At 41.5% G+C, this 24,159-nt stretch overlaps 1 protein-coding gene across 6 annotated transcripts in view; it reads left to right on the top strand.

Annotated features, from left to right (window-relative positions):
• LOC122667024 (piezo-type mechanosensitive ion channel homolog) overlaps window positions 1–24,159 on the top strand; it is a 143,300-nt gene that overhangs the window by 53,149 nt on the left and 65,992 nt on the right. For all 6 annotated transcript variants that reach the window (XR_006333747.1, XR_006333746.1, XM_043863181.1 and 3 more), the window contains 3 exons: window positions 5,985–6,113; window positions 6,323–6,496; window positions 6,658–6,894. Coding sequence is in view for 4 of the 6 variants with exons in the window: in XM_043863181.1 (XP_043719116.1) it covers window positions 5,985–6,113; window positions 6,323–6,496; window positions 6,658–6,894 (540 nt within the window). In the remaining 2 variants the exon portion in view is untranslated. The remainder of the gene's footprint in view (window positions 1–5,984; window positions 6,114–6,322; window positions 6,497–6,657; window positions 6,895–24,159) is intronic.

Here is a 24,159-nt window from a genome sequence, read left to right as displayed (position 1 = left end):
TGGTGTACATAATTTAACACTCCCCCTCAAGTTGGTGCAAATATATCAATCATGCCCAACTTGACTAGAATGGGATGGAACAATTTCCCAGATAATCCCTTAGTGAAGATATTAGCAACCTGATCAGCAGGCTTCACAAAGGGAACACAAATCAACCCTTCTTCCAGCTTCTCCTTGATGAAATGTCTGTCCACTTCAACATGTTTAGTGCGATCATGTTGTACCGGGTTGTGTGCAATGCTGATTGCAGCTTTGTTATCACAGTACAACATCATGGGAAGATGAACAAGAATACCAAGATCTTGTAACAAGCCTTTCAACCAAAGTAACTCACAAATGCCTCGTGCCATAGCCCGAAACTCGGCTTCAGCACTAGAACGAGCCACCACATTCTGCTTCTTGCTACGTCAAGTGACCAAATTGCCACCTACAAAAGAACAGTACCCAGAGATAGACTTCTGATCTACAGAACTAGCCCAGTCAGCATCGGTATATGCCTCTACCCGTAGGTTACCATTAGGAAACAGAAGAATGCCTTTTCCAAGAGCTGACTTCAAGTAGTGGAGAATCCGAAGAACAGCCTCCATGTGAGAAGAATAGGGATCATGCATGAACTGACTCACAGTACTCAAAGAACAACGAATATCCGGACGAGTGTGTGAGAGATAAATCAGCTTTCCCACTAGGCGTTGGTACCGGCCTTTATCAACAGTTCACCCTCCTTTTCTTTGAGACGAACAGTAGCCTCCATAGGAGTATCTGAAGGGTGACATCCTAACAGACCAGTTTCAGCCAACAAATCTAGGACATACTTCCTTTGGGAGAGAAAGATGCCCTTAGAAGATCTGGCAACCTCAATCCCAAGAAAGTACCTTAGCGGCCCTAGATCTTTAATCTCGAATTCCTGCCCAAGAAACCTCTTCAACCGGCTGATCTCATCCCCATCATTGCCTATAGCCACAATGTCATCCACATACACTATAAGAACAGTGAGCTTCTCACCAGCCCTCTTTATAAAGAGAGTATGATCAGCATTACTTTGCTTGTAGCCAACAGATGTCATTGCCTTGTGGAACCGACCAAACCATGCTCGAGGTGACTGCTTCAGCCCATACAATGCTCGCTTCAATTTGCACACCTTGCCTTCATTATTGTCAGAAGAAAAACCTGGTGGAATATCCATGTATACCTCTTCACAAAGTTCCCCATTTAGGAAGGCATTCTTCACATCCAACTGTTGAAGATCCCATCCAAGATTAACTGCACACGATAGTAAAACCCGAACTGTATTCAATTTTGCAACAGGGGCAAAAGTCTCCTGATAGTCAATCCCATATGTTTGGGTGAAGCCCTTTGCAACCAAACGTGCCTTATACCGATCCACAGACCCATCAATCTTTTGTTTGACCACAAACACCCATTTACATCCCACTGGTTTTTTTCCTGGAGGGAGGGTTACAAAATCCCAAGTGTGGTTTTTTTCTAAAGCTCTCATTTCTTCCAACATAGCTGCCTTCCACTTTCCATTTGTATATGCTTCCTGCCAGTTTTTAGGAATAGGAACAGAAGAAAGAGAGGACACAAATGCACGAAAAGATGGAGAAAGAGAACTATAAGAAACAAAGCGAGAAATGGGATGCAGGGTGCAAGTCCTAGTACCTTTTCAATGAGCAATAGGTAGATCGGAAGGAGAGGTCTCACCACAAGGAGGAGGAGGATTTGACCCCTGGGTTGGCAATTGGATAGGTATTGGTGCCACAGTGGATTGATGCTGCCCTCTGTTGGAGTGTCTCTTGTAGGTGATGATATTAGAGTTGTCAATTTTCTTCTGAAATTCACTGATGGTTCTCTGGACTAGAGTCAACTCCCCCTGACAATGATCATTACTACCATTATTTCCTACATACTCCCCCTGTAAAGGAGTCCCTACAGATGAAGGGACAGCAGCCAAAGGAGGCTGGGCAGCAGCCAAAGAAGGCTGGGCAGCAGCCAAAGGAGGCTGGACAGCAGCGGTAGGAGGCTGGGCAGCAGTGGTAGGAGGCTGGGCAGCAGCCAAAGGAGGAATTTCAAGGGGAGGAAATATAAGCACATCTTCACTGGAACCAGAATTCTCCCCCTGAAGATGTGTAGACTGATAAGAGGCAAGACTTTCATGAAAGACCACATCCATACTGACCAAAGTACGACGAGAAGGAGGGTGGTAACACTTATAACCTTTCTGGGTTGGAGAATAACCCAAAAAAATACACCTTAACCCACGAGGATCAAATTTGCCATGAGGTTCAGTGTCTCTGGCATAACACACACAACCGAAAACTTTGGGAGGAACCACAAAGGTGGAATTCCCATGTAAAATATCGGCTGGACTGCGGGAGTCAAGAACACGGGAAGGCAACCGATTAATAAGATAGGTTGCAGTAAGAATAGCATCCCCCCAATATTGGGAGGGAACATGGCGTGAAAACATCAACGCCCTGGCCACTTCCAACAAGTGTCGGTTGACTCGGTTCTTCCTTTCAGCCACACCATTTTGGGCTGGGGTATCAACACAACTTGTCTGATGAACAATCCCATTATCAGCAAGGTATTTCTGAAATTGAGTCTCTGTATACTCAGTCCCATTATCACTTCTCAAGACTTTGAGAGTAGCATTGAACTGAGTTTTGACCATGTTATGGAAATGCTGAAAACAAGAAAAAATTTGACTTTTGGTGTGTAAAAGATAAACCCATGTGTGTCTAGAATGACAATCAATAAAAGAGACAAACCAACGGTGACCAGAAACCGAAGTCTTACGACTGGGGCCCCAAACATCAGAATGTACTAAGTGAAAAAGTGAAGAACTCCTTTTATTAGAAATAGAATAAGTTGAACGTGTCTGTTTGGCCAGCACACAAGCCTCACAAAAGAAATCGGTCTTGTCACAATGTTTGACCAAAGTAGGAAATAAAGATGTTAAGATGCTTAAGGGGGGGGTAACCTAATCTAGAGTGCCACTGATAAGTTTCAGAAGATACTAAGGAATTCTGATGTAGTGGTAGTAATAGAGGTGGAGTGAGACGTCCATCGTCAAGCAGGTATAGGCCACCATGCACTTTACCCAATCCAATCGTCTTCCCAGAGTCCAGATCCTGAAAAACACAATGGGAAGGAAAAAAGGTTACTATGCAGTTAAGATCACGAGTTATACTACTAATAGAAAGAAGGTTAGTAGTAAAATTTGGAATATGTAAAACATTGGACAAAGGAAGGGAAGGAGTGCAGTTAATGATTCCTTTTCCAGAAATGGAGGAAAGGGAACCATCAGCCACCTTGACTTTGTCTTTCCCAGAGGTAGGAGAATAACGATGGAAGAGGCTAGAGGACCCGGTCATGTGATCTGTAGCTCCAGAATCAATGATCCAAGGATGGGAAGCTACAGAGGCACAATGACCACCAACGAAATACCTGACCGAGCAAAGTGTGAACCTGAAGGAGTAGACGAAGTGGTAGTAGATGGTATAGTAGAGGCAGTAGCAATGGAAGACTTTAGCACAAGTAGGAATGCCTGTAAATCCTCTTGAGATAGGCCAGTGTCAGTAGTAGGGGCTGCAGTGACAGACTCAGAGTGATTGGCCTTGGTTTTTGGTTTTTGCTTGGCAGCCCGTTTAGCCTCAAAGTCAGTAGGCTTCCAATGAAGTTTCCAACATTTGTCCTTGGTGTGATAAGGCTTATGACAATGCTCACAAGTAATAGTGCCGATAGTAGTACCACCACAGAGAGAGTGCCAACTGGTGTAGAAGGAGCCGGTACAGTAGTCTGAAGGGCTGATCTGCCAGGGACAACAGGGTGCAACATAGCAGCTCGGCGATTTTCTTCAGAGGAGACCAAAGCATAAGACTGCTCAAGTTTGGGAAAAGGGGAATGGCCCAACACTTGAACACGAATTGGGTCATACTCAACATTCAACCCAGCCAAGAAGTCATAGACCCTGATTTTATCGACATGTTTCTTATAGGCAGCCAGATTAGTAGCATTATCAGGTTGGTAATCAGAGAAGTGGTCCAACTGTTGCCAAAGGTTGCGCAGAGTAGCATAATATTTAGAGACTGTTAAGTCCCCCCGAGTAGTATGAAGAACCTTCTTCCTGAGTTCATAGACCTGTGCATCATTACCAAGCTATCCGTATGTTTCCTTACAGGCTGACCAAACCTGAGAAGCTGTACCAAAAAGGAGGAACCCATGTGCAATGTCCGAAGTCATAGAACTAATCAAATAAGACATGAGAACACCATTGCTGGCAAGCCAGCGAGTTAGGGCAGCACCTGGGGCAGCAGGCATGGGAACAGTGCCATCAATGTGGCCAGTGAGACCACGGCCAGCAATAGCAAAAGAGGCTGACCGAGACCGCAATAGGTAGTTGCTGCCATCAACTTTGATGGGATTGGGCTGAAAAGTATGATAATCTGATTTTTCATGTCCAGGTTGATTAGAAGTTGCAGTGGAATCAGCAGAGTCACCCATAGTTGCAACAAGGCTGTGGAGAATGAAAAACCAGCAATTACACCAAACCAAGAGCTGAAATCAAGGTCGAGTGGGCCAATATGAAGGGCAAAACAGCTCCCAAAAAATCAGCAGCAGCAGAGAGATCCCTTCCACAGAGATCGACAATGTCAGGGTTTTGGAAGAGAACCCGAAATTGGAGATCGATGTGGTGATGGGGATCCAAAAAAAATTGACGAAGAAGCTTGATCGAATCTGTCCAGGAACCTGTAGAGGATGTACTTGATGAAGAGAAGAAGCTCCAATAAAAAAAACAGCAGCAAACAGCCCAATTCCCAAAAATCGATAATGATCAGGGTTTTAGAAAATCCTAAAAAAGAGGAATCGATTGGGAGAAGGGGTCTTCAACAACCAAAAAAGGCTTGAGGGCAGCTGGTCCAGATCGCAGATGAGTGTCCAATATGCAGAAAACCAGCCTTGATCAATGGTAGTGGCTAGGGCTTCAAAATTCTAGAAACTCCAAAAATCGCAGACAGGAACCAGCAGCAATCGAACCAAATAAATTATCTCATAAAGGGGAAAAACAGAGGTGGGAATAGGGCAGCAACTAGATCATATGATCACCTCTGTAGTGCTGCCCTCAGGAAGGGAGGAGAAGCAAAGGGGAAAAAAGGAGAGAAAAGAAATCGAGAGAAGGGGAGGAAAGAAAAAACGATAGGAAGGGGGTGGGTTTTGAAAACTTAGATCAGAGAAATTTTGGCTCTGATGCCATGTTAACAAAACAGGTTTGTGGACTAATGCTTGAATAATCAATGAGATCAGTCAAGCTCTCTATTTATAATAATAATAAAAGAGATTACAAGGGGAAACACTGTTCACGACACTGTTCACGTGAACAGTGTGAACAGTGTCACAGCCCTAATTACATTTCTACCCTTGCTCATAAATACATAAATAAAAAATAAATAAAACACCCAAAAGACCAGAATACCCCCATGGTATTCTGGTGTACATAATTTAACAGTATTATTGAGACTTTAGGATCTTATGCATTTATACCTACTGTTAACTTGCTGATTTATACTTATATTAGTTCTGTAGTCCGTACTTGTTTGGAGTTGGTTAGTGATCCTATCTGGGTTAGGGATGTTCCATATCTAGCCTTACATAAGGGCCTATCCGGATTGGTATCGGGCGAGACTGATACCGATTATTAAATCCCTGGTGGGTGGTGGAGAGAGTGGTGGGGCTTGAATTTGTAATTGGGCTGCAACTTTTCTTTCTCAGGGTTTTTTTTTTTTTTTTTTTTTGGGGGAGTGGGTTTGAATCCTTGTTTTCTCCACACACAAGGACAGAATAGTAATACTTGCATCTTTTCCTTAAACTCTATCTCTTGTTTTTTTTTTAGTTCTACTTACATTTTATTATTAATTTATTATTGTTAGTAATTGTGATGTACTTCAGCATCACATAACTGTGCTTCATTTTATCTTAAATTGCAGAGATGGAAGAGACGAAAGTATTGATTGTAGCTACAATAGCGTGGGGTCTGCGCAAAAGCTCTCGAGCTATTACATTGGCACTGATATTTCTTCTTGCCACGAAGCCTGGCTTCATCCATGCCATATATAGTATGCTTGATATTTGCTTTCTTCATCTTATGCTTAATTAAATTTGTTCCTGTTTTTGCGTTAATTGTGCATCCAAGAAGTTTACTAATATGTATAAGTTGAATGGTTAGCCTCCAATTAGCCATTCAACTTATGAGGCTTGAGTGATAATATGTGACATGATTCAAAGGAGTTTACTGATTGGTGCCAAATTCTGTTCCATCCTCTAGTGGTATTCTTTTTGGTGTACCTATTGAATCATACTGTGAGCCGAGAGTTACGTCAATCCCTGATTCTTCTATGTGAGGCGCACTTTGCACTGTTGTACATCCTTCAGCTTAATATGATCTCCAATGCTGTGGAGCAAAAGGGTTCTTTCACCATGGAAATCCTGTCACAGTTAGGTATGAATGTGCATTTAGTTGGTTCCCTTAAAGCTATGATCATGGGTTTTTTTGCTTAATTAGTTTTTTTTTTTTAAATATATTTAGCAAATTTATAAATGGCATTTGTAAGAAATGTTTTGCTTTGTTATTTCTATTGATTTCTGTATGAATTGATGCAGGTCTCATGGACCATGTTACATCCTGGGATTTCTTGGAAATAGCTGTACTTGCGTGTTTCTGTGCAGTTCATAACCACGGGTTTGAAATGCTCTTTTCATTCTCTGCAATTGTGCAGCATACTCCCTGCCCCCCGTTCGGATTTAGCATCTTGAGTGCTGGTTTTAACAAATCAGTTCTGCTGTCAGTTTATGCTTCCTCAGTTGCTGGAGAATGCCAGTCCAATAACCCTTCTTATGGTATAACTGCTCCCAAGATTTACTGTATCTTAGAATGATTAGTCAACCTTTCTTGTTTCTCTTTTGATTAAAAAACAGGAAAAACTGTGCTGGATGAAACTCACAATCTTCTGTAGTCTATACATTGTTCGTCATCCTATGCGATCTCTTTGATTAGTATCATAAGCCATATTTTTAACTACAAGTGAAAGCATGTAAAATATTTTTTTTTGAAATTTTATTAATGAACTTGTAGCCAAGTTCTGTAAAAACAAAAATGTAGTAGTTTGTACAAATCTTAATTAATTGCCACATATAGTAAGAAGCAAATTATGTTACAGCGTAACCCTAGTAAGTCAGATCCCTGATTCAGATGAAACCTATTGAGAAAGAAACGAAAGAGTATACATGGTTGAGGATGGGATACAAAGTAGAGACTCAAAGACCTGTGATGAGGACATCAGAGTAGGATTTAGGACTTATCAGAGGAGACGCAGACACATGTCACTTCATTATGGCTAAATGAGCAGTATTATGTGTAGTGCTTTTTATTATTTTGTTGTACTTTTATTTGGGGCCAGACTATTTTATTTTGTTGTTGTGTTATTATGTTGTAGTTAAATGGGTAGTTATTTTAGGAAATAACTGTTTAAAGGTTTAGTAAGTAGTTATATGGGTAGTTATTTTAGGAAATAACTTTTTTTTTGTGCAATGTTATGAGGCCTTTTATACTTATCATGGGAACACAAGGAATGGATGAAATCTTTTGGGAACTTGTGAGATTACTCTCTTACCTGCAGCATGAGTGACTCTGCAATTTTTTGAGTGAATCCAAGATGGTGTGAAGCCAAGATGATCTTATTTTTTCTTGTCATTCTTCTTCTTCTATCCACTCCTCCTCTCTTTCAAACTCTATATCAACGGCAGACTATCCCTGTTTGATCCCTCAAATCCATTGTTGTTTATTCCATCATATTTCTCCCAGCCTCCATTTCCATTTCCTAAGAGCATTCCATTTGTTCTTTCAAATACAGCAGCCCATAAACCTCAATAAATCATACTTGTTGGCTGGAATAGGACTGATTGTGACGAAAGATGTGGTATCCCAAATTTCCCTTGGCCAAATCTCTAAGCAACCAAATGTTCCCTTCTTGCCTAGACTTGATTATTGCTAAAGTTCTTACCAGTTGTTGAATCAGTCCTAAAATTTTCAATTTTTATCTCAACTTCAGCCCCCCAAATACCTTAGATATTCTTCTACTCTATCAACATCAAGGAGGCCTTTAGGACAGAACCTTTGGAGTTATGTAGTGATTCAGCACTTATTCACAGCCTTCTAACCCATGGGACAGCAGCAAAGGAAGCTACTGATCTATCATGCCTCTCTTATTAAATTTTCCTTTGCATACTTAGCATAAAATTCTACATATATGATTTGTTTATTTCTTTATCTATGGCTATAATTGTTAAGAAGTTCTGCATGGATGCTGAGACATATGAGTTGGATACGTTTCAGTTAGGATAATTTTCTAGGTTTCCCAAACCTGTCCTACACTAACCTGTGTTCCATTAATCACAATCCTGTGGCATTGCTTGTGGTCTAAGATTTTCCCATCAAAATGTTCCCTAACTAATTTATTTGTCCTTTCACTGGAAAGTTCATTTAACTAGCTTTCTTACAAATCCAAGATCATGCAATTTGGATGTAAATTTATGGCAACTTAAGTGAATCAGTGGTTTAGCTTAGCTAACCAAGCTGTTTAATAAGATTATGAGCATGGTTTAAAGTATCGACCGATACGATACGATATGGACCGATACGTATCGGTGTTGGTCGATATCGATACGTCTCTTTTTTTAAAAAAAATGAACTGTCTCGAAGTATATCGAAATGTATCGACTGATACGGACCGATACGATACGATACGACCGATACGTATCGATACCATCGATACGTCCAGTAAAGGGTTCAGTGGGTGGTTTAATACGTATCGGACGATACGGCTCCATACAGATCGATACATCACCGATACGTACCGATACATACCGATACGCACCGATACATACCGATACGTACCGATACTAACGATACATTTCATAAAAACGCCATTTTCACTCACAGACTCTATACAATTCCTAATCTAAAGAAAAAATGAAGGAAAACTCTCAACCAAGAGTCTAAAATCTTACATTTAATCTTGGTTTTTCACATTTTTAAACTAAAAAACGAATCAAGGAGTGCTACAATATCATCCTTTTGCATCATCCAATACTCTTCAGGGCTATAGACAATTACAACATGTGAGAAACTTCATCTTTTATAACAATTTCAATTTAATGCACTTGTTTGGTTATACATTATTCACCATTTTAGGTTTTATGCATGACACTTATTATATATTGCTTATTTATATTATTTTTTATTCCAAAAGTGTATTTCCATGTGTATCTTGACCATTTCTATGCGTATTTGTATTGTTCGATACGTATCTCCGAAACGATACGATACGATACGTCTCTTAAAATCACCCGACCGATACGATACCCGATACCGATACTTTAAACCTTGATTATGAGCACAAAGAAACTGTCAGATGAATGGAGGAGAAGCATTGTGGCTCCGCTTTACAAAAATAAAGGTGATACTCAGAGTTGCAATAATTATAGAGACATAAAACTAATAAGTCATACTATGAAGTTATGGGAGTGGGTTATTGAAACCCACCTGGGACAAGAAACTACTATTACGGGGAACCAATTTGGGTTTATGCCAGGAAGATCCACGACAAAAGCTATTTACTTAGGAGACTCATGGAAAGATTCAGAGATTACAAGAAGGATCTCCATATGGTCTTTATTGATCTAGAAAAGCTTATGACAGAGTCACTAGAGAGTTGATCTGGTAAGTACTAGAGAAGAGAAGTGTTTCAAGTAAATATGTGGACATAATTAAAGCTATGTATGATGGTGTGGTGACTAGTATAAGAACTGTGGGGGGTCAAGATAATGAATTCCGAATTACAATTGGGTTACATCAAGGATCAACATTAAGCCCTTATTTATTTGCGCTTATCATGGATGATTTAACCAGAGATATTCAAAATGAGGTTCCTTAGTGTATGCTTTTTGCTGATGATATTGGTGGTTGAGACACAAGTAGGGATTAATGCCAAGTTGGAGTTATGGAGATCAACCATGGAATCAAAAGGTTTTAAGATAAGTAGAATGAAGATGGAGTATATGGTGTATAACTTTAGTTACACTCAAGGTACTAAAGCTCGGAACTCGGTACCAACTCAGTCCCTTGAAAACCGAGTCGAGTCGAGATCTCGGCGAGATCTCGCCGAGTTGGTGCATTTTTTTTTTTTCCTACTCGAAGCCTCAACTCGGTGGGTTTTAGACCTAGTTTGGGTCTGAAACTTGGTATTCAGCCTACTTTAGGCCATTTAAACACAATTGCACTATCAGATTTTGCAAAAACAAAGTCCAAATAGGAGTTATGTATCGGTCAAACTTAATTTGGTATGCATGAATGCTGTCAAAATCGCTCTAAATGAAAATATTTTCTTAGACATCAAAACAAATGAATATTTTACCGCACTTTTGGTTTTTAGCAATGTTTTACCATATTAAGATTTATAAAACTTTTAGATTTGAGAAAAACCCCAGCATTAGAAAGTTGAAAATTGCACCTACCGTCGAAAATCCAGTTTTTGTTCTTGAACTGGGGGGTTGACTTTTTTTCCTTTTGGAATTTGATTTTTTAACTATTTTTATTGGTAAAATAGGGGGTATTTGCTTATTTGTGAATAATATCTTAAGTAAATGAAATACAAATACAAAAACATTTATACAAATACAAAAACATTTACTTAAATGATATTAGGCATAAATAAGTGTCTTTCTTAGTTCCTGGCCTAAGTAAGTGTCAGTATACCAAGATTTTCCACCAAGATCTCGAGATCTCGGCGAGATCTCGGTCGAGTTGTTGCACTTTTTTTTATTTTTTTTGATAGGTGAGTTGTTGCACTTTTGCAACTCGTATGCCAACTCGTCTCAGTTTCTCAAAAAACCGAGAAACTCGCCGAGATCTCGTGAGTTCTCGAACTATGGTTGCAGTAAAGGTGCCTAAAAAATCCAACTGTTGCCACAGAGTACACATGGTGTTATAATATTGTGAAAGGGACAACTCTAACTGCTTGGTAGAGTGAATCTTTTGACGAAGTTCATAGGACTGAGCGGCATTCCCAACTTGAGAATACGTGTCCTTGGCTGTTGTCCATATCTTGGCTGCCGAATCGAGAAGAAGATAAAGTCCGGCAATCTCTTGCTCCAAGGAATTCACCAAATAGGACATAACCAGAAAATTAAAATTCTCCCACCGATCTTGGACAGAACCAGTTTCAGCAGGCCTGACAGAGGTTCCAGTGATGTAGCCAGAGAGACCACGAGAACCGATTGCAAACAAGCATGAACGAGACCAGAGGAGGTAATTGGCCCCATTTTAACTTTATAGGACTGGCCGAAAAAGGAACAAAGTCACGCTGCGATGTGCCATCAGAGCCAGAGGAAGAGAACGTAACGTCAGAGTTGTCAGGCATGGTGACTGGTCAGAAAAAAAATCATACTGGAAAAAAAATCGCAGATTTGTTTACTGCATAGGGGAAAAAATTTTAGGGGAAAAAAGAACCCTTGGTGGGGGACAACTCACCACCAAGGGAGGGTCTAAAAGGATCGCAAGGAGGCGGGAAGTCCTCTTGCAAGAAAAAAAGAGAGAGAGAGAGCTGCGGGAGGGAGGTAGTGGTGTGAAACAGGTGGGGAAAGGCTGCCGGAGGGCTGGCGGGAGGCTGGCGGTGGTGTGGAGTTCTGGCGGAGGTGATGCTGCTGCTAGGGTGACTTCATGATGGAGAAAAGAGAGAAAAAAAACAAAAAAAGGAAAGAAATTTTTAGATCCCATATTCTCGGATTGGCTCTGATGCCATGTTGAAATCCTTGAATAATGGCTTATAAGCAATGTGCCCACAGCCTCTTTATTTATAATCAGACATCATTACAATAAAGGAAATAAAATCCTAGTCAAATCACATGTGCAACATGTGCATAATGAACCTGGACACTTTAATGTATCCGGGTCCGGGTCACGGATCAACGGGTAATCCGTGAACATTCAACAAAATCCTTAAGAAAAGTGACAAGGGTAACCCGTAAAATGACCCAAATTTCAAAAGGGCAGTCCATGCAATTTTATGCCTTCTCAACGCTCTTGAGTTGAATATTGATTTTTCAAAGAAGAAACATCAGTTTGAATGTACAGATACTCATGGATCAATTTTCTTATAACAAAGAGCCCAAACTCTTATGGAGTTTACATGAGCAAAATTCCAGGATATTCCGGGATCATTCTGTAATTTAGGATGGCCTACTTTGTACCAGACATCTTTGAGATGAATCTCAACTGATATGGGAGTGAGATTCATAAATAAAAAAAAAGAAGAAGAAGAAAGAAATGATAGTGAGAGGCACATTGCATGCCTGATTGCACCCCTATTCTTTTTGAGGTAGTCTGCCCTCTCCCTCCTTGGAAAGTCATCAAGTTACATTTGATGAATGTTTGCTTGGAGGCCTTTGACTATTTGGGATCAGAGGCATCTTCAGAAACAACTACGGAGAGATTCTAGTGTTTTTGCTTATGTTTGATAGGGGTGTTGACTCAAGCAGGATACAGAGTTTCTCCATGCATATGGCATCATATTGCTTGATGATGTAAGGAGACTCTTCAACTACAGTTGGCACTTGGCTGGATTGCTCATTAGTTGGGGAAGCTTCTGGTAATACTTACCCTACTTGGGAGATGTTGGGATTGTTAGAGTTGTTAGAATAGTTGGTGTATAAGGGTAGTTCTGTCACTGTCTTGTTATAAGACATGACTAAGTTGTATTTCTTCTTTGTTTTTCTTATTTTCATTTCCCTCCCTAGGGATGTCTATGTAATTTATAGAAGTTTATTAATGAAGCTAATATGTGTGTTGAGAATCACTCAACACACATAATCGATTCTCTCAACCTCTCTTCTATTCTCTCCTCCTTCTTCTTGCTGTAAATCTATTCTCTCTTACTAGAATCGATCCATTTTCAAGTTCTAACTTAGTAACAAAGCTGAGTCCTCTGGTTCGAGAGTCAACTAAGCTCGGTTGCTGTTTTCACCTCTCTTTGGAACCCTAAAAGGATAGAGGGTTCCACTAGAGGTTATAATATGTGAAGTATTACTAATACTAAATTCTTTGGAGTTCCATTCTTTAAACCAACATACAGTGGTGGGAGTTTAGAAGCTGTTGAAGAGGATTGAAGCCCTAGAAGCTACACAGAAAATTTCCGCCAGCCTGTAGAGTGTTCTTTCTGTTTCTCTCTCATCTTTCCATCTTTTGGGGTGAGATTTGGTGCTTTTGGATCGCCTAGGGGTATCCTTTCAGACCCCCACTACTCAGTTGAAGAGAGGAGCAGGTTGAGGAGCATAGCTCAAGTCTTTGATGCTCCCAAGGTACCGCCAGCTCTGTTTTTTGCTTCTTGTTTGAACCTTTTTGGAAGCTGAAGGCATTGGATGTTTATTAGTTAATGAGAATGAAAGCTGTTGGTAGAATAGTGGGCTAGAAAAGAGAGAATGAAAGAATAATTGCTTGTATTAATTGATAGGTAAGCCCCTCTATTTATAATAGAGGGGAAAGTTACAAGAGACTAAAATAGGCGATGTGGGACTAAAACCCACATAGCCGACTTACACTTAATAACATAAAAACTACCCTAAAAGGACCAGAATACCGCCACGGTATTCTGGAGTACATATTCCAACACTCCCCCTCAAGCTGGATTATACAAAGAATTAAAGAAAGAAAATCTAGCTTGAACTAAAGCAAAAAAGAACTCCATAATAATGCTAACACTCCCCCTCAAGTTGGCACATACAAGGTACTAATGCCCAACTTGAACAAAATGGGAAAAAATAATTTATAGTAGAATCCAGCTTCAAGACGAATGCAGCTTCCAAATAAACCTTCAAGAACTTGAAAAAATAGATCTTCAAAACTTGGGCAGACTTGATCAGCAAACCGGGACTGGAATGTCTTCCAAAAAAGGCAGCTTTCACCAATCTTCTATTGTTGCCTAGTGATGAATCTCTGAATGATAATCTTGAAGATAAGTAACTAGGGTAGCGAGCAGATAAATAAGTAGCAGAAAAGATCAAGCAGCGGAAAAAATCAACCCAACTGTAGAACCTCATATAGGTAGGCAATAACCAAACATCTTCAATACTTTAATACCAATCTCCCCCTTACGGCAAACTCAACCCAATAACAAAGTAGATACCCATTGGCAATGGTGAAAACTCTGATCTTCTATGTTTTGCACCAAATGCTCCTGCAAGTTCAACCCAATAGCAAAGTAGATACCCATTGGCAATGGTGAAAACTCTGATCTTCTATGTTTTGCACCAAGTGTTCCTGCAAGTTCTGCTTTCTGCAATGGTTGCATGTATAATGTACATAATTCCCCCCTCACGTGTAGTGCACGTGGACATAACCAAGGTACTAAAACTCGGAACTCGGTACCAACGCGGTCCCTTGAAAAACCGAGTCTAGTCGAGATCTCACCGAGTTGGTGCATTTTTTTTTTCCGACTCGAAGCCTCAACTCGGTGGGTTTTAGACCTAGTTTGGGTCTGAAACTTGGTATTCAGCCTATTTTAGGCCATTTAAACACAATGGCACTATCAGATTTTGCAAAAACAAAGTCCAAATAGAAGTTATGTACTGGTCAAACTTAATTTGGTGTGCTCGAATGCTGTCAAAATCGCTCTGAATGAAAATATTTTCTTGGACATCAAAACAAATGAATATTTTACCGTACTTTTGGTTTTTAGCAATGTTTTACCATATTAAGATTTATGGAATTTTTAGATTTGAGAAAAACCCCTGCATTAGAAAGTTGAAAATTGCACCTACCGCCGAAAATCTAGTTTTTGTTCTTTGAATTGAGGGGTTGACTTTTTTTCCTTTTGGAATTTTATTTTTTAACTATTATTATTGGATTCAAATAGGGGGATATTTGCTTATTTATGAATAATATCTTAAGTAAATGATTTACTGAAATGATATTGGGCATAAATAAGTGTCTGTCTTTATTCCTGGCCTAAATAATGTCTGTATACCAAGATTTTCCACCAAGATCTTGAGATCTGGCACTCTTATAAAGGAGTTTGGGTCGAGATTCTCGAGATCTCGGTCGAGTTGTTGCACTTTTGCAACTCGTATGCCAACTCGTCTCGGTTTCTCAAAAAACCGAGAAACTCGCCGAGATCTCGTGAGTTCTCGAACTATGGACATAACAGAGATGATGTAAGAGATAGGGCAAAAACATAATATTCCAGAATTTTCCAAAAGGTGCTAAGGGTAATGGAAAGAGAAGAAATGACTATTTAGAGAATACCATAAACCTCCAAGGTGGTTATGGGTATATGCCGAAGGTATGGTTTGGGAGGTGGTGAAGTGAAAAGAAGCAGTGGGATAATGAACCATGGACAAAGCAACACAGTATTTTACAACCTTCTTTCAATCGATCAAACTAAATCCAAAACACCAATCTACAATGATCAGATCTGAATTAAAAAACAGGTCTGATTTGTAGAAGGAGAATGCACCGTTCTTCAAAATCTTGATCGATCTTCACACAAGGGAGAACCAGTGTGCAAAATTCCAAACTATTAACTCCCACATGCTAAATAGAACTGACGAAGATATTTGGACAGCAATGGATTTAAGAATCTTCAACAAAAAACTTGGATCAGATCTGAGTTTGTGAACAATGCTAGGATCAAGCTCTCAAAGTGAGCCGGATATGAACCAGAAAAGCTTCACATAACTGAATAGGTTCGTAGTTGCAACCAATAACCTTGGAACACACTGTTGTAATCCCAAATAAGCTGATCTCCAGGGTAGTAGATTCGATTCTTCAATAATGAAAGAAATTCGATCTCCAATAGTAGGATACTCAGTCTTAATAATAGGGCAGTAGTAGTCCACATAAAGGCAGCAGTAAAATGTCAACCAGTCATGCTTACAGAAGCCAATCAATAAAACCAGCAATATATGTAGTAAAGCTCAATAGAACCAGCAAATATAAGATAAATAACCCGACAGATCCATAGGTAGTTGAAGCAGCTAGCCACATAGGAACAACTAAAAAAATAGGTTGATAATTGGAGAAACTGAGCCATAAGAATGAACCTGAATTTTTTCCAAAAAGAACTGATGAATGATGCTGAAATATGGGTTGAAAACTCCTCTGATGGTTATAAAACTCTCCTAAAAAAATCAGCAAGAGAGGATTGCCCTAACCCTTAGATCGATTATAGTCAGGGTTTTTTACAAAACCCTGAAAGTGAAGATCGATGTAGAGAAGGGGGCTTCAACAAAAGTGATGATGACTTGTCAAAGGTGATGTCTTCTGGTAATAGATGCTGACCACAACTACGGGAATGGATCTCCAGTTCGAATAACCAATCTCCTTGGTGATTGAGACTTGATCTTCAAGTGGGAGAAGCACAAAAAATTGCAGAAAAAATAGGGCAGCAGCTATCTTGTGTAATATAACTTCTTCAAGCCATGAATAGTTGAAGTAGAATGTCCCTCTTGATGGTAGAAACACCTCCAAAAAACTCCAACAACAGCAATCAACCCTAACCCTAAAATCATGTGTCAGGGTTTTGTAAAACCCTGAAAAGGAGGATTGATTGGGGTTAGGGGTCTTCAAACAGTTGGAAAGAGGCTAAAACTGAGGTCGAGTGGTCCTTGTAGTTGGAGTAATCATCCCTCAAAAAATCAGCAAAAACTGAAACCTGTAACCCTAATGTCGATTTGAGTCAGGGTTTTAACAGGTACCCAAAAATAGTAGGTTGAGAAGGTTTTGCTGTAAAAACAAATCCAGCCATCAGAAAGTATCCAAACTTAGGTTGATTAAGGCTTGTAGTAGTAGGGAATCACCCCTAAAAAATCAGCTGCATCTGAAAAGGGAAACCCCAAAATCGATTGGAGTCAGGGTTTTGAAAAAAAACCCTGACAAAACCCTGACAAGTTGAGATCGATTTGGGTATGGAGGCTGGAAAAGTTAATAAAAGATGGAGAGAAAGAAATAAAGGGAAGGAAGACTATGGAATAGGGTAGAAGAGTGCTGGAAAAGGCTGCATAGGGGGCTCCAACAATGGAGGATCAGTATTCATTAGGTAGAAATCAGATCTCCAAAAATTCTGGACAGCTCCAATATCGTAGGTATGGCTCCAGCAGATTTCGAACAGAATTTTTTTAATAAAAAAGGTAGAAAGGGAGGGGGGCAGCAACTAAATCATTGATATGCTGTGTTTACCTCATTAGTGCTGTCCCTTTATAGGTTGAGAGGAAGAAGAACAGAAGAAGGAGCAGCCGAGAAAGGGAGAAGAAGGGAGAAGTCGATTGAAGAGATGGATGAGGGTTTTCTTCTCTTTTTCTAACCTAGATCAGACTAGCTTTGATACCATGTTGGCAGAATTGTGGGCTAGAAAAGAGAGAATGAAAGAATAATTGCTTGTATTAATTAATAGGTAAGCCCCTCTATTTATAATAGAGGGGAAAGTTACAAGAGACTAAAATAGGCGACGTGGGACTAAAACCCACATAGCCGACTTACACTTAATAACATAAAAACTACCCCAAAAGGACTAGAATACCCCCACGGTATTCTAGAGTACATATTCCAACAAAAGCCTTTCATCCTTTTACTCTTGTTGGGTACTATGGACTGAAGACTCCTGGGTGTTAGAAGGATTTGGTTGATGTTATACATGTATTTGCTCTTTTTATGCCTGCTGTTTTTGGTATTTGCTCCTTGTCTGGTTGATTTAGAGCTATTTGTCTACTAGTTGGCCTCCGTTGTTTGGGTTGAGTGTACTCCCCATTTGAGTAGAACACTATATTAACTGGTGAAGTGTCTGCATATTATGTCGTCTATGTCTGGGAATGATTCTGAGGTCAGTGGACCAACTCCAGCTAGCAGCTTGAGTAGTGGTTTCCCAACTATGGCTTCCTTCGATAACCCCAACACCCAAGTCTCTGTTGTGAAGTTGGACAATACCAACTACTTAAACTGGTCTCGTTTGGTGAAGATGTCCTTGCGAAATAGGGGAAAGTTGGGGTATATTACTGGCTCTATTAAGGAGCCTGCCATTACTGATCCAGGATATCTGAAGTGGGAGACTGAGAACTCCACAGTTATGACTTGGTTAGTCTTCTCTATGAAACCTGAGATTAGTAGGAGATTTATGGACAAGGAAACTGCAAAAGATATGTGGGACAGTATCACCAGGACCTTTGATCGAGTTGGTGACTATACAAAGGTGTACCAAATCCACCGAAAAGTCATTAATATGAAACAAGGTGATAGGAGCATCTTTGACTACTACAACACTGTTATCAGCCTGTGGCAGGAATATGATCACTATAGGTACCTTCGACTGTCCAACTCTGAAGATGAAGTCAAGGTCTACAAGAACAAGGAAGTCGAAAGGATTTTCTCTCTACTTGGTGGGCTCAATCCTAAGTATGAGCCCATTCGTCTGTAGATCTTAGGGAGGTCTCCCTTTCCATCCTTGGATGAAGTGTTTAGTTACTTGCAAGGTGAGGAAACCAGGAGAGCAACCATGGATACTGCACCATCAATGGAGCGATCTGCTCTTGTTTTTAGTTCCCACCGAGACTGGAGAAGTGGGGGGAAAGGCCAAGGGCCAACCCGTGGGGATCACCGTGAAAAATTTAAATGTGATCACTGTGGAAAATTGGGGCACACTAAAGACAGGTGATCAAGTAGCAGATATCTTCACTAAGGGTCTCATTCCTGGTCTATTTAGTACCTTATTATGCAAACTGGGAATGTATGACATCTATTCTCCAGCTTGAGGGGGAGTGTTAGAGTTGTTAGAATCTTTGGTCTATAAGGGTAGTTCTGTCACTGTCTTGTTATAAGACATGACTAAATTGTATTTCTTTTTTATTTTTCTTATTTCCATTTCCCTCCCTAGGGAGGTCTGTGTAATTTAGAGAAGTTTATTAATGAAGCTAATATGTGTGTTGAGAATCACTCAGCACACATAATCGATTCTCTCAACCTCTCTTCTTTCTCTCTTCTCTTCTCTCCTTTTTCTTGCTGTAAATCTATTCTCTCTTACTAGAATCGATCCATCTTCAAGTTATATCGGCAGCCAACTTGAACACGTTTTTGATGATGCCAAGGCTGGTCATCTCTTGCACTTATTATTCCAAACCTGACCATCTCTAGAGAGGTTTTAAGTAGTTGGCAGACCACTCTATATGTCAGAGGTTGGAGCAGTCTTCATCTTTCTTCGATTATATAATTGTTCTTGCCTGACCCCTTTGTATTGGATTAGGCTTTTTAGTGTAGTCCTAGATAGACAAAGCATCTACTAGGAGCCAAGTAACCAGGACCTTTCAAACAGCTTGCCGAATGGATAGGTTTGAGGATTTAGGTCAAGTTTAGGGTAATGGAGGTAAGTCTTATATGGTAATGCTAGGCAGGTTTAGGGGAGTCTAATGAGCTAGGATTAGTAAGGTTTGAGTGAGAATTTAAAAATCAGAAAATTAGGATTTCGGGTTTTGGGAAGGAGGGGGTGATGGAATTTAGGGTTTATACTTTATAGAAGTGGATTTAGGACCAGGGCTTTAGGTTGAGTGTGGGTAGGGTGGAGGGGAATATAACCTGAAAGTGACAACTAAATCAGATGGTTAAATCTGGAGTTATGGAGGTTTCCTAGTAGAGATAGGAGAGGGGTAAAACTGTAATTTCAAACAATTTTAGTAGGTTCTAACTGTTAGATTTGGCTGGGCAGAATTCCCACGAAAATCACTTTGCATGTAACCTTCTAGAAGGGAATAAGAATAGTTGCAGGTTTTAGGTAATGGGAAAATTTAAAAACAGAAGGGGGAAAACTAGGGTTTTAATGGTGGATGGCAATGGGGATCGATGGGCTAGGTTTAGAGGATTAGGAGAAGAAGGGATGGCTAATAATCTTAATCACTTACTTGGAGTTGCAGGTCGTCAATGGCAGCAGCTTGAAGACTAGAAGTAGGTCCTCCCGATCTACAAGTTGCAAGGAGTCAACTGGAGATCCACCAGTCCCTTCACCTTGATATGACTCACAAGGCAACACTCAATAGAGCAAGGCAGCAGCAATGGCAGCAAACAAAAGTTTTTTCATTAATCAAATTCTTGGTCAATGTTTGCCCCCCTTACAACCTTATATAAAGGACTCAAAATTAGACCCCTACATTAAAAAGGAAAGGCCTAACCCAATCCTTAACCTATTAGGTAACTTAGATTGACTAGGAAACTCAAATAGACTCAAAATAGAGTCCTAATCCATTCCAACTGAACAATTAAAAGAAAAACTATTAAAATCACTTAAATTGAACCACTGGTTCAAACCAGCTTTGGACCAGTTCAATTTTATTTTATTTTATTTTTTTTAACCCGAACTTATCTGGGACCCGGGGCAGCCCCTAGAATTTTATTAATTCCCAAAACGAATCAAAGAATACATGGGGGGGGACATTCCGCCTTACCCCAGCCCCTGAAAATGAACACTCACGACCTTGCCTCCACTCAAGCCTCCACTCAAGCCCTTACAATATTAAGCCAAAAAATCCTAGCTCTTAAGCATCAGCAAGCCTGCCTTGTCCTCCCTAAGGATCACCTGAAACCTACCAGAGGGAATATCGTCCTGGTGGAAAGTGGTAGATGAACCCAAGTCACAGGCTAGGTTAGCTAACCAATCAGCCGCTCTATTACTCTCTCGGTATGCAAAGGCCACTGAAGCCCGGCCTTCAGAAACCAAAGGCATGATCTCCTGGAACCAATACCAACCCTGCCACAAGTTACACCTGTTTTGGTTGATCATTCTAACCGTATTAGCAGAGTCCGAGTTTACCACTACATCCCTGAAGCCTAAAGCCTGGCAAAGGGCTAAGCCATCCCTCAGAGCTCTCAACTCAGCAATCGAGTTCGTACAGTTACCATAGAAGTTGGAGAAGGCAGCCAACACTTCTCCCCTCGTGTTTCTTACAACACCCCCACCCCCTCCTAACCCGGGGTTTCCTCTGCAGGCGCCATCAACATTAAGCTTCACAGATACACTAAGGGGACACCAATACACCAGAGCGGGGCGGCCCCGTCTAACCGAAGGGGTCCTAAGTCCAAGGCATTGAAGAATCAAACTGTTCCTGACTGAACCTTGGCCACCAATCTTGGAAGGGAGCTGAACCTCCCTAACCCAGCGTTTAATGCACTCTATCACCGAATTAGCAGTGCGCCGCTTTTCCCCATCCCTTCTAGCATTCCTCTCCTTCCAAAGCTCCCAAACAATCAGGGAAGGGAGGATGCCAGTAATAAAACCACAGACACTACTGCTGCTAGCCGATCCTTGCCAAAGAAGGATTCTACCACGGATATCCTGAGCAGAAATGACAGGAATATCAAAGAGCCTAGAGAAGAATCCCCAAACCTTGGCAGCCGTTCCACTAGAAACCAGGCAGTGATCAGTGGTCTCGCACTGAGGGCTTCCACAACAAGCACATCTAGACACCAGGGGAATGCCAACCGACATTAAGGACTCATCAGTGGGGATCTTCCCATTGAGGAGCTGCCATGAGAAGAACGCCACCTTAAGGGGCATCGTCTGGTTCCAGAGCCACCTCACATAATGTACCACCACGCTAGAACTCCTCACTTCCTGCCAGGCCGATTTGGTTGAGAAGCTCCCATCAGCAGAAGGGGTCCAGATTAGCACATCATCCCTCCCAATCGGAACAAAGTTATGTAGCACAACGCTATCTCTAGCAGCTTCTGAGTCAATGGCATCTAAAACTTCCTGCCTCCACGCTCCGCCCTCATCCAAGGCGTCCTTGACCATCAGGTTCAGATTAATTTGCAGCGGATTGTCGACATGATCTAACAGAGGACCAGCACCCGTCTAGTTATCCAGCCAGAAAAAGCATTGCTAGAACCTAGCAGCCATCTTGACCTGTTCAGCAAAAACTCTTTGAAGGTCAGAGTACTACGCCAAGCTTTCGAACCCCCGCCCTGCGTCCCGGCCAGCATGGCATGTGAGTATCTAAAATATTTAGCCTTGAAAAACCCACTCCACAGAGAGTCCTCAGTGACTACTTTCCAAAGCCCCTTAAGCCTGAGAGAGAGCCCTACATCTTCCATCAGCCGAACCCCCAAGCCCCCTTCATTGAGGGGCCTACAGACCTTGCGCCATCACACCCAATGCCTTCTCTTCCCCCATTCAGAACAACCCTATAGGAAATCAGCAAATATCCCGTAAAGTCTTCTGATGACAGCCTTAGGAGGAACCAGCGTAGCAAGCACATGGATAGGGATAGAGGAGAGGACATGCTTTAGCAGCGTAACATGACCCCCAGATGAAAGCAGCCTTCCCTTCCAACCAGCTCATCAAAGAAACAAATCTTGAGCCTGCCCGCATAAAGAGGAGCTCCCAAATATGTAATTGGCAGAGCCTTTCTAGTAAAACCAGTCACCACTTCGATTATATGGACCCTCGCCAAGGAGGCCCTCCTGCCCACCACAAAGCAGCTTTTTTTCCTGTTAACCAGCTGCCCTGAGAAACCTTCATACCTGCCAATGAACCCCATAATCTGCTTGAGAGAATTCTTCAGGCCCTTGGTGAAGATAATGGTGTCATCCGCAAAGAGGCTGTGAGAGATTCCAGGGCATCCCCTAGGCAACCTGTAGTAAGAAGCATGGCCCTCCACAAAAAGGTTTTTTATGCCCCTGCTTAGCACCTCCTCAGCCAAAATAAACAGAGCTGGGGATAGAGGATCCCCCTGCCTCACCCCCCTAGAGGATTTGCAATACCAGACTAGCTGCCACCCAGCACAATTGAGAACCAGCAATTCTCCACCGGTTTCCTGATCAAGTCAATCCAGGCCTCACTAAAACCAAACTTGGAGAGAACGAGCCAAAGAAACTGCCATTCAAGCCGGTCATAAGCCTTGGCCATATCAAGCTTTAGGATCACATTACCCCCGCGAGTTTTCTTATTTAGGTCCTGAGCAACCTCCTGGACAATGGAGATATTGTCGTGGATGCACCTGCCCTACACAAAAGCACCCTGTTCCTCTTCCACAAGAGACGGAAGCAAGCCCGCCAACCTGGAAACAATGATCTTGGCAATAATCTTGTAAGAAAAATTGCAAAGACTTATAGGACGGAGATCAGCCATTACCTCAGGGTTCTCCTTCTTGGGGACAAGCACAAGGTTAGCAGAGGTGTAGCTTCTAGGGAGGGCCCCCCCTTCAAAAAAATCAACAAGTGCAGCCCAGACATTAGCACCAACCACCTCCCAGCAAGCCATGAAAAAATAACCCGAGAATCCATCAGGGCCTGGTGCACTGTCACGGGATAAAGAATGGACAGCCTGTTTCACCTCCTCCAAGGAAGGCGGGAGTAAAAGACCAACATTCTCCTCCGCCATTACTACAGTGGGAATCAGCGCCAAAAGGTCCTTGTCAACCACACAGCCCTGAGAAGCAAAGATATCTGAGAAATGACGCACCGCCTCAGCCTACACTCCTTCAGGGTCACAGATCCACTCCCCATCCGCCCCTTTAATCTTGTCTACTCTTGCCAGTCTTCTTCTGATATTAACCATAGAGTGGAAAAACTTAGTGTTGCAATCCCTCTCTTTAAGCCAGGAAACCCTGGAGTTTTGTTTCTAGAAAATTTCCTCTAGGAGTAGCACCCCTTCCAAGACTTTCCTGGCCTCCTCGAGGTCTTCCTTAGCCCCCTCACTAGGCCTCTGGTCATAGGCCACTTCCATTCTGCAAACACAATCTTCAGCGTCCTTTACCTTCTGGTGTACATTCCCAAAAACCTCCCTGTTCTACCTCCGGAGCACACCCCGAAGCCTTTTTAATTTCAAGATCAAGACAAGAAGAGGCAGGCCTGCCGCCACCAGTTCCTCCCACCCTCCCTTGACAAACTCCATGAACCCTGGGTGGAGCAACCACATTTTCTGGAATTTAAATGCAGAGACTGGGCGGTTGCAAGCTGCTGAAAAAGAGAGCCATACAGGGGCGTGGTCAGAACAAGTCCTATTGAGATGCGCCACCTCGCTCCTGTGGAAGGCTCCCAACCAAGCTGGATTCACCAAGAACCGATCCAATCTGGCC

Source organism: Telopea speciosissima, chromosome 7 (genome assembly GCF_018873765.1).
Source record: "Telopea speciosissima isolate NSW1024214 ecotype Mountain lineage chromosome 7, Tspe_v1, whole genome shotgun sequence".
Classification (NCBI taxonomy): domain Eukaryota; kingdom Viridiplantae; phylum Streptophyta; class Magnoliopsida; order Proteales; family Proteaceae; genus Telopea; species Telopea speciosissima.
The sequence above is the reverse complement of the archived record's forward strand: the minus strand, read 5'-3'. Positions and strand labels throughout refer to the sequence as shown.